The sequence below is a fragment of the Trichoderma virens genome (assembly GCF_000170995.1).
Source record: "Trichoderma virens Gv29-8 chromosome Unknown TRIVIscaffold_85, whole genome shotgun sequence".
Lineage (NCBI taxonomy): Eukaryota > Fungi > Ascomycota > Sordariomycetes > Hypocreales > Hypocreaceae > Trichoderma > Trichoderma virens.
In genome coordinates, this window is record NW_014013664.1 from 271,282 (window position 1) to 286,556 (window position 15,275).

At 49.3% G+C, this 15,275-nt stretch overlaps 4 protein-coding genes across 4 annotated transcripts; 1 reads left to right on the forward strand and 3 right to left on the reverse strand.

Annotated features, from left to right (window-relative positions):
• Nucleotides 1-1,564: 1,564 nt before the first annotated feature.
• On the reverse strand, nt 1,565-7,115 carry TRIVIDRAFT_231541 (uncharacterized protein; the record flags this gene model as incomplete). The annotated part of the gene is made up of 5 exons (XM_014097464.1): nt 1,565-4,931; nt 4,999-5,626; nt 5,711-6,353; nt 6,418-6,839; nt 6,908-7,115. The coding sequence occupies 5 exons, from the start codon at nt 7,113-7,115 to the stop codon at nt 1,565-1,567; spliced, it is 5,268 nt and encodes a 1,755-aa protein (XP_013952939.1).
• Nucleotides 7,116-7,917: 802 nt separating this feature from the next.
• Nucleotides 7,918-10,621, forward strand: TRIVIDRAFT_193844 (uncharacterized protein; the record flags this gene model as incomplete). Its single annotated transcript, XM_014097465.1, has 7 exons — nt 7,918-8,491; nt 8,552-8,858; nt 8,933-9,795; nt 9,870-10,184; nt 10,250-10,288; nt 10,328-10,387; nt 10,512-10,621. 7 exons carry the CDS (start codon nt 7,918-7,920, stop codon nt 10,619-10,621), a joined length of 2,268 nt encoding a protein of 755 aa, XP_013952940.1.
• Nucleotides 10,622-11,202: 581 nt separating this feature from the next.
• TRIVIDRAFT_44345 (uncharacterized protein) lies at nt 11,203-12,566 on the reverse strand (the record flags this gene model as incomplete). The annotated part of the gene is made up of 3 exons (XM_014097466.1): nt 11,203-11,753; nt 11,811-12,346; nt 12,436-12,566. 3 exons carry the CDS (start codon nt 12,564-12,566, stop codon nt 11,203-11,205), a joined length of 1,218 nt encoding a protein of 405 aa, XP_013952941.1.
• Nucleotides 12,567-13,179: 613 nt separating this feature from the next.
• On the reverse strand, nt 13,180-13,838 carry TRIVIDRAFT_66780 (uncharacterized protein; the record flags this gene model as incomplete). The annotated part of the gene is made up of 3 exons (XM_014097467.1): nt 13,180-13,491; nt 13,545-13,631; nt 13,746-13,838. The coding sequence occupies 3 exons, from the start codon at nt 13,836-13,838 to the stop codon at nt 13,180-13,182; spliced, it is 492 nt and encodes a 163-aa protein (XP_013952942.1).
• Nucleotides 13,839-15,275: the final 1,437 nt, after the last annotated feature.

Sequence of the window (15,275 nt, forward strand, 5' to 3'; positions counted from 1 at the left end):
TGTGAATGGGTTTTAGGATAAGGGTTGCCTGGGACAAGTTCGTATTCGGAGGTCTGTCGTATAATCAACTAGCCCTTGCTGGTAACCCAACGCCGTGTGGTAAAATTCAGAGCCAACGCGGGCCACATCAAAGCGGGCATCCCGGCAATCAAGAGGAACATAGCTAAACAAAATCCTAGTGATTACAAACTGGATGTTGCAAAAGTCTATTCGAAGGCCAATGTGATCTGGGAAGATGGCTCTATCACCTTCGTGTAGTGCAACGCTATTGAGGCGCAGTCAACTCCAAGTATACCCATCTAAATCCCGGCTACATAGTGATCCAAGCTACACTATGACGCGGCATACTGATAGGATGGAGCAAACGACGTCAAATGGCAAGGCAAATCCTTAGTTGGGTGGAGCATTGTGCTTGGGGGAACCCAATCAACTTGATGGCGGACCACACAAATAATCTGCAGTTCTTCGTATAAATCTCCAGAATAGTAATCAGGAACACCATGCCGGAGCTAGACAGCACAGATTACATGAAACAAATCCAACAGTTACGGATATGCGGAAGCTCTGGTTGTGGGGGCAGAAGGGCCACAGATGGCAAGGAGATGAGAAGGCATGTCGAAACTGCCTCATTCCAGGCCAGGCAAGGTCTCAAATCTCAAAGAGGAATGCCTCTTTTCAAACCTAGATACCAGTATTCCATAGATTCGCTATAGTTTTCTAAGCTGTTAGTAGGATGACCCTTGAACTGCTACCTGAGTGGATCTTGAGAAATGGGGGTTGGGATGATTTAATTTCAAGCATCTACAATCTTTGCAAAAACCGTCTTCAATTAGCCTAAGATCATGCTAACAGATAAATATCTTTTTAACAGATAAATTATCTCCCTCCCTCTATTACCCCTACTTTTTCTCTCTTTCTCTCCATGTATATATATGTAACGGGTACGGAGAAATCATACCAGCATCGCAATAGAGTATCTAGTGTCTACCAGGACTGAAAGCGATTCTTTTGCCTAAAATTCATATCCTACTCCTAAGTAAGTTATTTATTCAACATCCCATGTTTTAGGGGACTCATGAACGTGATATGAAGTTTAATTACTTGGAACCTTTGATGTACTCTCGCATCAATCATTCCATAGTACACATGGACACCTGGCTAACCGCACTTGTAGACACATAATTTGTGGGAGTGGCTATTCAGCACCCTAAGTTCGCTAGTCAACATCCCATTCTCAAGTTTAAAACAGCCTGAGTAGTAATAATAGCAGATATTATAGGAATATATGGATAGTAGTAGATAGTAGCGGTAGTAGAAGAAACTAGGGATAGTAGCAGAAACTACTAAACGATAGTGGCAGAAACTAGCGACAGTAGCAGAAACTAACGATAGTAACAGAAACCAACGATAATATTAAGAGATCTTCATTATACGTTGTTACTCCATTCGGAACTCCTCTTAGCCGCTGGGATGCTGGATAGCCAGCTTGGGGTGTTGAATAGCTCTTCCCTAATTTATGGAATAGGCGGCCTCTAATGATTCCTTATTCCTTCATAGCCTCTATTTATTTTCGCATCAGGAGATTGAAGGATGCCTTAATAAACCCAGTCAACAGCTGAAACTGAGCAAGTAACCACATTACTGCAAAGTGGTAATAGGCAACATGTCTACCCCTTCTAAGCAGCGTCTGCTCATGCAGAAACTTTTCAACCTCCCAAAACTTCCTATATCTATCCACCGCAGCCTGGCCGTGCTCTTTTTGGACTTGTACGAGCCATCCTTCATCCGGGTTTAGAAGCAAATGGCAATCCGGTTTTGCCCCCGCCTGAAGCAGAACGTCGACAATGTTCCAATGACCTCTTATCACAGCCGCGTTAAGAGCAGTGCGATATCTGCCGCAAAACTCATCCGATACGACAGCGGCACCATGATCTAACAACAGCCGTATTGATTTCAGCTGGCCCGAGTATGCTGCCGCTTGCAGAGCAGTGCCAAAGATCCCTCCCTGTGCATTGATATCAATATGGGGACATTCATCAAGGAGCATCTTTACTGCATCAGCGGCCATATTGATGAGTTGAATGCGTATTTTAGCAGCATCAGATTCTCGGCGCAACAAGCTTATGCGTGGCGGCCCGTTTGCACAAATGTCATACACGACCGAACAGGCCGCTTGGAGCGGGAAACCATACCTGCCCCCCTTGAGATTGACATCGGTGCCACGATCGAGAAGAAACCGGATTCTACTTCTCATGGTCTGAAACATGGCAGACGGATCTACACGCTCGCCACTCCTCAACTTGCGAAGGTTTTCTTCTTGAGAGAGCACATAGTGAAGGGCCGAACCAAACTCCCCAAACACGAAATCGTTGACATTAACACCATGATCCAACAGAAGCTGCATTTGAGCATTTGTGTCGTCAGCGCTGGTATGAAGAAGAGCAGCAGCTTGAAGTGGGCTCCCGTATTCGCTGCTTTTCACAGTAGTGACACGCGCACCATATTCGAGTAGTATGCGTATTTTCTCGACTTGGCTTGTGTGGTTACCATTAGCAGCACATGCTGCCTGCAATGCGGTTCCGAATCTTCCACCCTCTGCATTCGCATCCGCACCTCGTTCAAGCAGAAGACGCACCATCTCTTCGCATCTACCCCACTTAGCCGTGGCACAGGCTGCTTGAAGTGCAGTTCCATATTCATCACTGGTGACAGCGTTGATATTGGCTCCATAGTCGAGCAGCATGCGCATTATCACATGTTGGTTGTCGCATCGAGTATTCATAGATGCTGCTTTTAGCGCGGTGCCGGACTTTCCACCCTCAGCATTCACATCGGCTCCTCGTTCAAGCAGAAGGCGCACTATCTCTTCATTTCCTCTCTGCCGATCAGAGGCACAGGCTGCTTGAAGCGCAGTTCCATATTCGTCACCAACGACGGCGTTGATATTGGCGCCATAGTCCAGCAACAAGGCCACCATGTCAATGTCCCCCTGGTGACAGGCTGCCTGTAATGCGTTTCCGTATCTACCACCCTCGGCATTTACATCGATGCCCAGTTCGAGCAGCCTATGCACTGATCTAATGCCTTCCCTAGAGCAACAAGCTGCTTGTAGCGCAGTCCCGTAGAGACCGCCTTTGGCATTGACATCAGCTCCATGGTCAAGGAGCAGTTGTATCATTTCTGCTTTTGTCTTAAGAGCCCTAGTACTGTAACACACTGCCTGGAGTGCGTTACCATACTTTCCTCCTTGTACGCTCACATCGCCACCCTTTCCTAGAAGTAACTTTGCCATACTCAAGCAACCCCTGTATGCACTTCTCTGCAGTGGCGTTCCGCGGTTTTCCCCAACAATGTTTACATTAGCACTATAGTCGATTAGAAGCCGGGCTGCTTGAACGCAATCAGAAGAACATGTAATCCTGTGGTGTTCACATGCCTTGTGTAGTGCAGTCTCACACTTAGCATCCTGAGCATTTGGATCTGCACCAAAGTCGAGTAGGCGTTTTAGTCGGGGGAATACTTCGTCCACGTTGAATTTGTAGTTGATGGTCAATTCGTGGAGGGGATAGCCTCCCTTTCCACCTAGGTTACCCTTGGCCCCGTGTTCAAGCAGCAAGTCGAATTCGTCCCAGCGTTTTTCTTTTGCTGCTTGACAAAGAGCTGTGCTTTCCGTATTTCCAGTCCCACGCATGTTGACATCTGCTCCATTGTCGAGTAGAAACCGGAAGCAGTCCATATTCCCAATAGCTGACGAAAGAACGCATCCCGCTTCATTGGAAGGGCCGTTGATGTCCGCCCCACGCTCTATAAGAAGCTGTAGCATACGGAGATTTCCTTCTTTTGCCGCAGCTTGCAAGGCGGAACCCCATCCACCGCGCTGAGCATTGATATCAGCACCTTTGTCTAAGAGAAGGCCTACCACTGCAAGGTTCCCTCGGTATACAGCCGCTTGGAGCACATCTCCGGCTTTGCTATATCCAGGCTCGCCTTCACTTGCTATTCTCGATGCATTCGCGCTGGCACCTTTGTCAAGCAGAAGTCGAACAACTCTAGGGTTACCTCCACGAATTGCGTAATACAAGGCCACATCGAAGTCATCCTGCACGAAGTATATCTTCTCTCCGAATGTCTGCGAAAGCATATGCTCCGTCACAAGAGTGCAGCCAAGCCAGGCAGTGAAGCAGTATGGCCGCATCAGCATCTCCACCATGTCCGAATATATAAGCTCATCTTTTCCTCGCATCATTCTTAGAAGCCCCTTAGATTCAATTAGCATAATGAGCAAGCTTTGGCTTTGCATTGCAAGACAAAATGCCACGTTCTTAACAACTTGAGCAGTCCATGATTTACGAGGAACCATTTCGAGATGCATCGGCCAATAGCGTGCTGCATAATGCTTCATAATATCGCGATTCCGGCTGAGCTTGCTGGCTGAAGTACTCAAACATTTATGGTAGGCAAGACACCACTGCGCAATCCAGAGATGGGCGTTCGTTTCGCTAAATCCAAGCGATAGCGCCTCATCTTGGTAAATTCGACTGGAAGTCAAATATTCCTTGATTGAGAAATGTGCCAAGCGGACTATTCCATATTCCACGAGAACAAGCCCTGAGAAGTATGTCAAGACATCCTCAGCATTGAAAAGTTGCTCGGATTCATGTAAACGTCGTTTTATTCTATGGCTTAAAGCCATGTCGCTTGGTCGTATGATGAATATCTCCGCTAATTCACCCACGGTGAGGGTATAAAATGAGAAGGCAAGCCATTTCAGTGAACTTAGGATCTGCTCTTGGTACTTAGGGTCTGTCATGCGAAGAATCCTCTCATATGTTTGGTCAAGTCCTTTGGGTAGATCTTCTAAAGCCCGTTGTATTTCACTCGGAGACTTTAAATTTCGCAATGCTTCAAATTGACAACGAACGTACTGGAACCTTGTGTGGCAATTAGTAACACGAAATTCTCGACCAAACTGTGCATTAGAGTTCATGAAAGACTTACATTCCATCTGACTTTTCAATTAGGGTCTCTTTGACTTCTTTTTTTATAGGATCCGACCAAGATTTATAGTTGACGTCCGCGAGGGTTGAGTCTATATAACGGCCGATATCGCGCTTGATTGCCTCTCGGTGTATATAAGAAGATAGATCGAACTCTACCCTCGTGGGTTTAGATAAATGGCTTTGAAGCTCAGCATATATATCTGATTCCTTTCGGCTTGTGCAGATCACATGAAGATTATCGGGTGCAGCATTTAGGATGTAGCGTAACGTCTTCATGAGATCTTCACGCCGCCCACCGAGTTCTGGGCATTCATCCAATGCGTCGATGATGATATACACCTTAGAAAACCCGCATAAAGTCTCAATAAGTTCCGCTTGAAGCTCTTCAGTAGGTGGGCGCATGCCATTATTTTTGTATTTGCCAAGTCTTGCAACTGATTCGGGCATGTTAGGGCGGGAGCAGCAAATCTGCTTTATTAAAGAAGCGAGCATTCCATCTCTTTCCTGCTTTGTAACATCATTAAAACTGAAGTAATAATACGCAATAACGATCGTAGCGTCGTCCTTGTGTTTATTCTGCAAGAATTTGATAACCGAAGAGCTGAGGACAGATTTTCCAGAACCCGCTGGTCGGGTATGTTAGTTCATGCCTGTACATGTAGTGTACTCAAAAATGGAGAACAGCGGAAAGGAGCAGACATAAAACACACCTTTACCATGCAGCCACAAAAGGGAGCGAGGATTATTCATCCATGATTCAAATTTTTCGTTCTCCATGAACCATTCACTCGTGCCAGCCTCGTGCCTCTTACGGGCTGCATTGTACATGTCGGACGGATCAACGTCACATAGCCAGCGATAGAAATTTTGATGATCCTGCTTCGCATTGGCTTCCTCTACTGCCTTTCGCAAGCCGGAAATATCCGCACCAACGGTCACCAAACTGTGCATAGCTTCCTTGTGTCGCTCCTGAGCAGCGGCACATTCTTCATCATATTGCGTATCGCTCCAAGCCTGGTTGATAGCAGCCATCTGGCTCTCTTGTTGCCGTATCTTTTCTATCATGCCGCTCCAATCATACCGCCCGGTAAGATCATGGCCCAAACGAATGGCTTTATTGTTGGTGTAGTAGCAATAGCATTTTGCCTGAAATTTCAGTATTTGCTGGTATAAATTTTCCAGAGTGCTCTTATATAGCACATGCGACACTGAGGATGCTTGAACATCGCTGTGTCTTATTTCATAACACCGATAATAGAGTTCTTCCCGCATTCGACTCTGGACAATGAGTGCGGAGATATACTCCAGCCCCTTGGCGAGGGATGTAGCTTGATCCATGGGATTCAAGAAAAGCTAAGTGCCCGTTTCAGTCAATGTACTCCATAATGAAGAATCGAGGAGTCACAGTCGGGCATACCGATAGCAGTGCGCTAACCCCGACCCACGCCAATGAGGCATAGGGGTTGGAAGCCAATGCAGTGACGATGAAGTCATTGGCCAGTTTGACAACGCCCAAGACGGGCTGCACAACTTCAACTGGTTGGATCTCGGAGCTCCGGAACGAAATCTTCCAAATGTTCTTTTGGACCTCTTCCATCTTACATCGCAGCAAGGTGTTCATCCACTTCCCCCTGTCCTCCTCTGCGCCTAACGCTGAGCTCAGGGCACCCGTGACGCTATCGCGGAGTCTCGCCTCATATTCTCTGATGAGTGCCCCATCTTGTTGTTGTAATTTCTTATACGCGAGATTCCAGAGCTCGCCAATGGGAGTGTTACGGTATTCGTTATCATCTGTGGCTGAGTCTGATGTGTTGGGCACGGGCAGAAGAACAGATGAGCCTGATACCCCGCATTAATTAATGCTGAAGCTTTATCAATTCATCGTGACACTCTTGGATGCATCCTACCATGCGAGTGTCTGGACTCTTGGGGCTGCCTTGTGACTGAGAAGCTCACAGACCCGTCTTCGTCTTTGCTTGGAGAAGAGAAGAGCTCCTTCACCTTTTCTGTCTTGTGCTTGATTCTGTCGATTCTGGACGGCTTCAGCATATCGTCTAATTCCGCCCCTCTTTCAAAGATGGTGGGAGAAGGTGTGTAAAGCGCTCGTAGTCCCATGAGAGACTGAAAGAAGCAGGACAAACGACTTGATGCCTGAATGAGGCCAGAGGTACCTTACATAGCCACAATCTCCTGCAGCCGGTGTGGTTGAGAGGCGGAAATCCCCTCATCGCGACGCGAGCATCATTGGCCTGGTTCGGTCCTCGACTAATCCAATTAGTTTAAGCATGATACCACGAGCACTTTAATTATGCTTCGCGAATCTCATCCACGTTCTAGAATGATGTGTGCAGCGACGACATGTACAGTGCATGTACTGTCGGGCGTTGGAACGGCGTAGTTCTAGGCCGACCTGCGCCCGTAATGCTTTAGAACAAAGGAAGAGGTACCTCCAAGTACTGCAGGGATCGGGTCGATGCCTCGGCGCTAACAGACGCTGCGCCTCTCTCCCGCTGCATGACGCTGAGCGAATCGATCCGTTCGCCCCAAATTCAACTCCAAATCACCATGTGGCGGCACGTTTATCCGTACAGGTACACCGACCGGGCATTGCCAAGATCGATTGGGTTTGTCCAGCCTCATCGTCATTGCGGCCATCACGTGTGTTCCTGAAGGATTCGCGTTCGCCTTACCCGCGAGGCTGTTGCTATGGGCTTTGTGTATGTACTTGGTATGTTCCAGTCTTCCATCTTATAAGACGACGTCACCACGGCCTGTGCGCCACTTGTGATCACCATTGAGAGCACAATCGCCATCTATATATATCCATCATCTTCCGCCAGTAGCATCATCTGTGTCTCGCTCTTTACATCAAAGAAAAAAAAAAACCAATAAAAACCAATACTCTTTTCCCTCCATCATGACCAAAGGGTCGTCGCCCAAAGCGGAGGCACCTCCAAACGGCGAGGCGCCGCCAAGCTACACCTTGGCAACGGGAGATGTTGCAGACGCCACAGATCCGTCTCCAAACATCGACGTCACGGCCGCTTTTGCAAATCTCTTCGTCTCCTCTGGCCCCTCAACTGGCCGCCCCAATATCGATACCACTCTCGCGCATCTGAAGCTTCTCCACGCCATCGACGCCCTCAAGGAAGATGTTGGTTATACTGACGGCCTCTTTGGCATCTTCGACAACCGTGCCAAGTGGGACACTGAGATCCTTCATGGCTCGGCTCTGCCTCCAGGGGTCAAGCTAGACAAGCTTGGTGAAAATGAAAGAGAGAAGCTTGCTCTTAGTCGTCTGCGCGAAAAGCGATGGGCTATCTACCTTGCACGAGCAGTGGATAGATATGAGGCATGGTGGAATGCAATGGCCCAGGGCAAGACCATGTTGACCGAAGAGGATGTGTTTGCACCGGATAGCCCCAAGTATATTGGCTTTACAACCAATGGGACACCATTGCCTTGGATCAGAGAGTCGATTCCACCGCTAGGTAGGTTATCCCCACAGCTTCGTTCATAGAGACCTCTTGGCTAACACACTTACTGTACAGACGTCCTCATGGTTATGCATGCCCACATGCTGAACCCTAGGGCCTTCCTTGAAGACACCTTGCGCGCCAACATGGTCGAGTACTGGAGCGCCGGCATGCCATGGAAGGCCGTGAGTGAAGGCATCGCCACTGATTTTGCAGAAAATCCTAGTGAGGAGGCGAAGGAAAACTGGCTTTCCCTGACAGGACGCCAATGGAGTAACTCGGCAGATCCCATGAACAAGCTCCTCAAATGCCCCTGGTGCAAGGTGGACATGCAAGTTCCTTGGACCACTTGCGGAGCCCTCGAAAATGCAGACACGTCTGTGTAAGTATCACTTTGTTGAGTTTGTCCAAAAAAGCACATTGCCGCTAACACTTTGCTGCGAACCATGCATATAGACCGATGGGAGTCCTTGGAAACGGATATGGCGACGGCAACTTCTCTCACCAGTGCCCGACCTGTAACAGAACCGTCAACAAGGAAATTCTTGCCCTCTCCAAATTTGTTCAAGACACTACTCTTTTGCTTAGCAAAGGCGTGCCAATGCCCGGCACAGTCCTCGACATACAATCCGGCCGGCCATCTACTCCGCCCAACCCATTGCTCGTTCCAAACTTCACTCGCAACTTTCCAAATCGCATGATCCAGCATGAGCTGCGCATCAAGATCGTGGAGCTCCTCGACCCAACAGCGGAAGGCTCCAAAGCCTCGCCATCAATCGCCGACGTGCGAGATCTCATCGAGAAGACTATCCGGAGTAACGAGGCAGTTCGTCGAATCGACGGCGCCGTAGGCCACGCGGGACTCCAACTCGTGCGGCGCGATGCCAAGATTACCACCCGCAAAATGATGAGCCGCTATTGGGAGAATTTCTCCCCCTTCGCGCTCGATCTGTGTGGTGCGGTTATGCGCCAAGGCGTCTTCGTCGAGAAAATGGTCAAGCTTGACTGGCTGCACAGCCCATCCGCCAAGTCCACTATGCTCCGTCTCATCACAAAGTACGATCGCTTCATGCGCATCATTAAAAAGTATCCCCTCAAGATGGCCGTTCCTACGCTAGATGTAGATCTGGCTTGGCATACACACCAGCTGAGTCCGCAAGATTACTACGCTTTCACCACGAGGGAGACGGGAAAGTTTATCGACCACGATGACAAGATTGAGGAAAATGAACTGAGCGACTCATTCGAGTGGACCACCAAGACGTATCAAGAGCTTTACAAAGAAGTATACAGCGAGTGCACATGTTGGTATTGCGAAAGTAAGCTTCTCTCCTCATACAACAAACCCCACCAGCCCTCCTCTCAGAAAGAAAACTAATGACAAACTCTTCAGCCATACGTGACTCCCAGGGCTCCAAAATCGGCAAAATTCTCAATGTCTCGTCCAGCCAAAAGCTCGCCGACTCATTTCACGATTCCGGCAACGCCAAGCTCTGTCCCCCCGATAACTCGGCACATATCTCGGCGCATAACTCGGTCAGGACTCTCTACACCCCCGAGCGCGCCGGCATCACGGACTATATCCGCGCCCGCCAAGCACGGAAGCTGGATGAGGCCTACCAGAAAGCGGCTAAGCGAGCAGAGAAGAAAGGAAGGGCTCTGCCGCCCAGGGACGAGTACTATGACCATTGGGGATACAACTACTACAGTGAGAACCTCCCTTCCCATGCAGGCATGTATGTTAGAACCTATACTGACCTCATCTCCCCTTAGTGTATGGTCCGTTCATGTACCCCATCTACTTCGCTCCAGGCCTGTACTATGGTTGGGATCCGTGCTACATTCCCGCAGGAGATGGAGCCTGGGCCAACTGCGCTGCCGGAACCTGTGGAAACGGGAACATCGCCGCCGGTGGCTGCGGAGGGCCTGGTGGCTGCGCTGTCAGTGTAGTAAGTCATGATATACTCCATTGGATCCAATTTTGCCACAAGCTAACCAAAAATTGCGCAGGGGCAGGGTGCTTGTGCTTCAGCAGGATCTTCCGGTGCATGCGGAGGAGGAGGTGGGTTTGGTGGAGGAGGATGTGGTGGAGGGGGCTGTGGTGGAGGAGGTGGTGGTGGTGGATGCGGAGGAGGAGGCTGTTAAGTGTTCTTGTTGCGTGATTTATCTGTTGGCCAGCATGAGCATATGAATGAATTATGACACTTGGTTAGTTTGAGCGTAGATAGCCTTGGCAAGGTGTGTATCACGCACTTTGATAAGAAGAGATACATAGTTTGATGATATCAGTATAACTAAAGCCTTTCTACTATAGCGAGTTGATGTAAATTAATAGCATTATGTGTATCCAAGTGCCAAATTATAGACCAGAATTTGTGCCATGTCATTGTTATTTATTATTTACCAATAAGATCCCTGGCTCAGAAGAAAAAATTGCTTCAATTCACCCCTTTCTGATATGTTGAATTCGGTCGACTTGGTATGGATGATATAAAGTGTCTATGTCTGTTTATTTAAATTCTTCTAACCTTGGTATAATGTCTGCTATGGGTGCTGTGGGCGCCATTCTTATGCTCGTGATATCCGTAAACTCCGTTTCATCTAGTGTCCTATTCATCGATATAGCTGACACGTCCAAACCATGTAACAAAATAAAATAACCGAATGTTGCGCGGTTGTAAGTGGGTCGTTTAGTATGCGATAAGGAGAAAGATAAAAAGACAAAATCAGCTTGCTTTGTGGGATATGCCATTCAGTGGGTAGTCTTCGACGGGCGTTGGAGGATCATCCTTGACAAGATGCTCAACGTCGGGTACAACTTCGCCTTCGCTAACGATGGGAAATGGAGTGAGAACGTGACTAATGTCTCCCCACCATTGCTCACCAAAGCGCCGGTACCATTCCACTGTCATCTGCAGGCCCTCTTCAAACGTAGTCTTTTGCTCCCAGCCTAGATTCCGTAGCTTTGACCAGTCAACGGCATACCTGCAATCGTTGAACGGCCGATCATGAGTATACTTGACCCATTTTCGGAACTGCTCTGGAGTATCATGGGAAATCTCCATGGCGGATAGGATCTTGCCGCATAGCTCGAGGTTGGAGATTTCATCGGTGGAGCCGACATTGTATACATGGCCAATTTGGCCTTTATGAAGTATCGTGTCAAAGGCATCTGCCGCGTCAGCAGCAAAAAGATATCTCCGTGTTGGACTGCCATCACCGTGGAGAACTACAGGGCGGCCCCGATTGAGCAGGCAGATGAATTTGGAGATGATCTCTGGAGAAACAAGTTAGCTTCGATCCACGTCGAAAGAACGAAAGGCATAAAACTTACTCTCGGGATATTGGTGGGGGCCATAGACGTTATTGCTGCGAACAATAATGGTAGGGAGCTTGAAGCTCTTGTGATATGAGTGGACCATCATTTCAGCGGCAGCTTTGCTTGCGGCGTAAGGATTGGTCGGGGCTAGGATGCTGGACTCCTGCAGTTCATCTTCGCCGTGTCCAACTTCGCCATAAACCTCGTCTGTCGAAACGTGGATGAATCTCTTAATGCGAGCTTTCTTGGCGCTTTCCAAAAGAACGTGGGTGCCATAGACGTTTGCGTGGGTAAAGCTGTAGGAATTGCCAAAACTCAGATCCACATGCGACTGGGCGGCAAAGTGCATCACGGTATCGATGTGATAGCGCTCCATGCAGTCGAGGACCTCTGAGGGATTGGTCAAGTCGCCATGGTAAAACGTAAAGTTGCGCTTGTCATTGAGGACTCTGGTGTTGTTGAGAGCAGAACAGTAATCAAGCTTGTCAAAGGACACAATGTTGTAAGCGTGGGGGTATGTCAAGGTGAGATGGCGAACAACCCAGGAAGCGCTTGTGTGATGCAAATGTTAGTCATGCGCGCATGGCCGCTTATGTGGATAAAGAAGGAGCTGAAGGGTTGTCTGGGAATCTGGACTTACATGAAGCCTGCGCCGCCGGTAATCATAATATTTCTAACATCTGAGCGAGGCTCGAACTGGGTGGTGCCCGTGAGGACGGGGGCCTGCTGCCAGATCTCAGGCTCCTGGAAGTAGCTGCGATGGCCGTTCATAGTGCCTTTTTTTTCAGCGTCATGGATCAGTTACCCGACTTGGAAATGGACGGATGGGAGTGGGATGTCTGCCAGATCGGGGCGCATGCATACCGTTGGCCAAGGAGGTCTTGACCATGGGTCTCCAGGGCTGGTGAATCGCCGTGGCCATGAGTGAATCAGGGTTTCTGATGGGATCCATGGCTTGGCCCGGCGACGGGTTTCGGCTACAGGCGTGGCGCTGGAACGGCGAAGCCAGCGCGGCGTCTGACGAGTGCGATGACGGCGAAGACGAGTAGGAAGAGGTGGTCGAGGCAGGATACGATGCCGCCGGAGAAGACGATGGCGACAACATTGGTGTTGCGTGGGAGAAGCAGCGGGAGAGGCTCGGTGGAAGGGCCTTGATCAGCCGTTTCATATCACGGAGTGCGGCTTCCTCAGTTGCAAAGCGAAGGTGAGTGGCCTGGATCCAGTTCCAGGTATCCAGAGGCGAGGGCAGGCGAGGGCAGGCGCAAGCGGCGGTTTATATTGCGCAGGCCCCAAACGAACGTCTCGCCGTACCAGGTTTGTTTGTTCCGTGAGCCGCGTCGATTGTCTGCTAACGCTCGAAATTGGCTGACACACACTCAGCGCTTCACGCGATTCCAGTAGCTCCAGCCGTCGGTGCTAGGGCCGAGCAGAGGCGCATGTAATCGGGGCTCTGGACTGTCGCAGTCTTGATCGGAATTGCATCCGCGGCGAATGCAGATTCAAAGGCGGCGGTGGCAGCAGCAGCAGCAGCGGTGATGACGGCGCAATCCGCAGAGCTTCGTTCCATCGGTCCGTCGTCGCCTCGATTCGACGGTCGCATGAGACTCGAGCAGAGCATGGGCAAGGCTTTCGTTTTGCCTTGTCTCAAGCCAGCACGAGCCGGAATCCACTCTTTGCAGACGATCACCCAGCCATGCTCGTGATTGATTTGGCTGCTTTTAATTGCGATGTGGAGGGGGAACGGCTCACCCACGCCTTGTCCGCAACGGGGCTAGCTCCGCGGTTTTTTCCCAGCGAGACCAGGTTTTCCGAGACGGGGAGAGTACTTAAAGGATACTAGACATTGCTGCAGCGTTTATGATGTCCCAAGGGTATTTCTCAGGTAGCCAGGTGCAGAAATTGCCCCCCAAAGTCCCGTTCCGTTCCCACAAGGCAAAATACGGTGCGTACCAACCTTGCCTCGTCCCTGTCTGTACCTGAGTACGTCATGCCTGGGCTTCTCACAGGTACGAAAGCATCCATATTACGGAGTACTCTAGGCATTATTTGAGCCAAATCAACCCGGTCTATGCTTGCTGCTGCATTGATTACCCGCAGCTGCTTCAATGTACCGCTGCCTTAGGTAGTTACCTGGTTCTCCGATTGATTGATTGCTCCAGGCTCTCCTGGTACCTGGACAGTGGCCACTCAGCTGCTAAATCAGCCACTAGAGCCTCTAATGGGCAAAGTCGCCAGAACGGCGTTAGCACTGTGGAAGCCGTGGATCGACAGGAGTCAGTCACACCAGAATTCGTCACATTTGCCTTTGTAACGCATCGATTCCATCAACTGTATTGGCGCGGCTGGCGGCCCAGGCACAAGATCCCGTCCATTTAGTGCAAACGAGGGTCCTTGGCCGAAGCTTGAATCCATTCCCGTCGCCGTCCTTTCATGTGACGGCAGAATTTTAGCATTTAAGCACTGCAGCGACCGGGGTCTCTATTTAGATCGCATTTGGGCCGCGTATCGTTGCAATTACTTCGTATAGCCAACCTGGTCAGGTCACAGCCTCGAAGTGACCAGGTTAGGTAGGTACTGTAATGGGTTTGATTACATGATGCGTATCACTGTATACAAGACAGCTACGCTGAGAGAGGAAAATTAAATCGAGGCGAACCTACTCGTACAACACTGCCCTTTTTAGCAAATTGGCTGTGTTTGCTGACGGCACGATCAATTTCTTTCTATGGACATATGTCTCGGTACCTAGGCATTACATAGGTAGGTAGGTAGGTTAGTAGGTATTGAGGAGGTCCTAGCCGGGAGAGTAATAGGAGAAGCTGTTGCGTTAATGTACTTACCGGAGCTGATGTAATAAATGCCACTACAACACAATCCCAGTCAACGCTCATAGCACACCAAGGCACAACTATTCGGTGTCCTCTCCCATCGATGACGACAAAAAATCGCCCTTTCTCTGTCATATCAAGTAAATTGTCGCAAGAAAGTGTTCAGTTAAGCAGCTGAGAATCCCCGCATTTATCGCCAAGCCAATCGCTGCCGCTGTCCAGATATCCGATCTGATCGCCCAACGACATCTTTCCATTCATTGGTGCACATGCCGGAATGATATTGTGCCGTATTGTCGGCGTCACTATGCAAGACCTGCAGCTTCATGATACACAATATCAATCGATAATTTAAGCTGTGCAATGGCTCTTGTCCTACCTACCTATAGCTATGCACAGGTAAATGTGCTACATGGCTGGATACTCGTAATACTCAGCATCCGGTCTAGATGATAGTTCAATATCACCATTACTAAGGTAAGACACTGAATTGCCTGCAAGGGATCAATTTGGTCGATTCCAACGTGTTGCACTTGGGTATCTATTGGTGGTCACGGAGTACATGAAGTGGAGACATGACGGCTGAATGTCTGAGAATGCTTGCAAAACATCATAGCTGAGAAGGGCGATTTTTGGATCAGTAAGATTGACA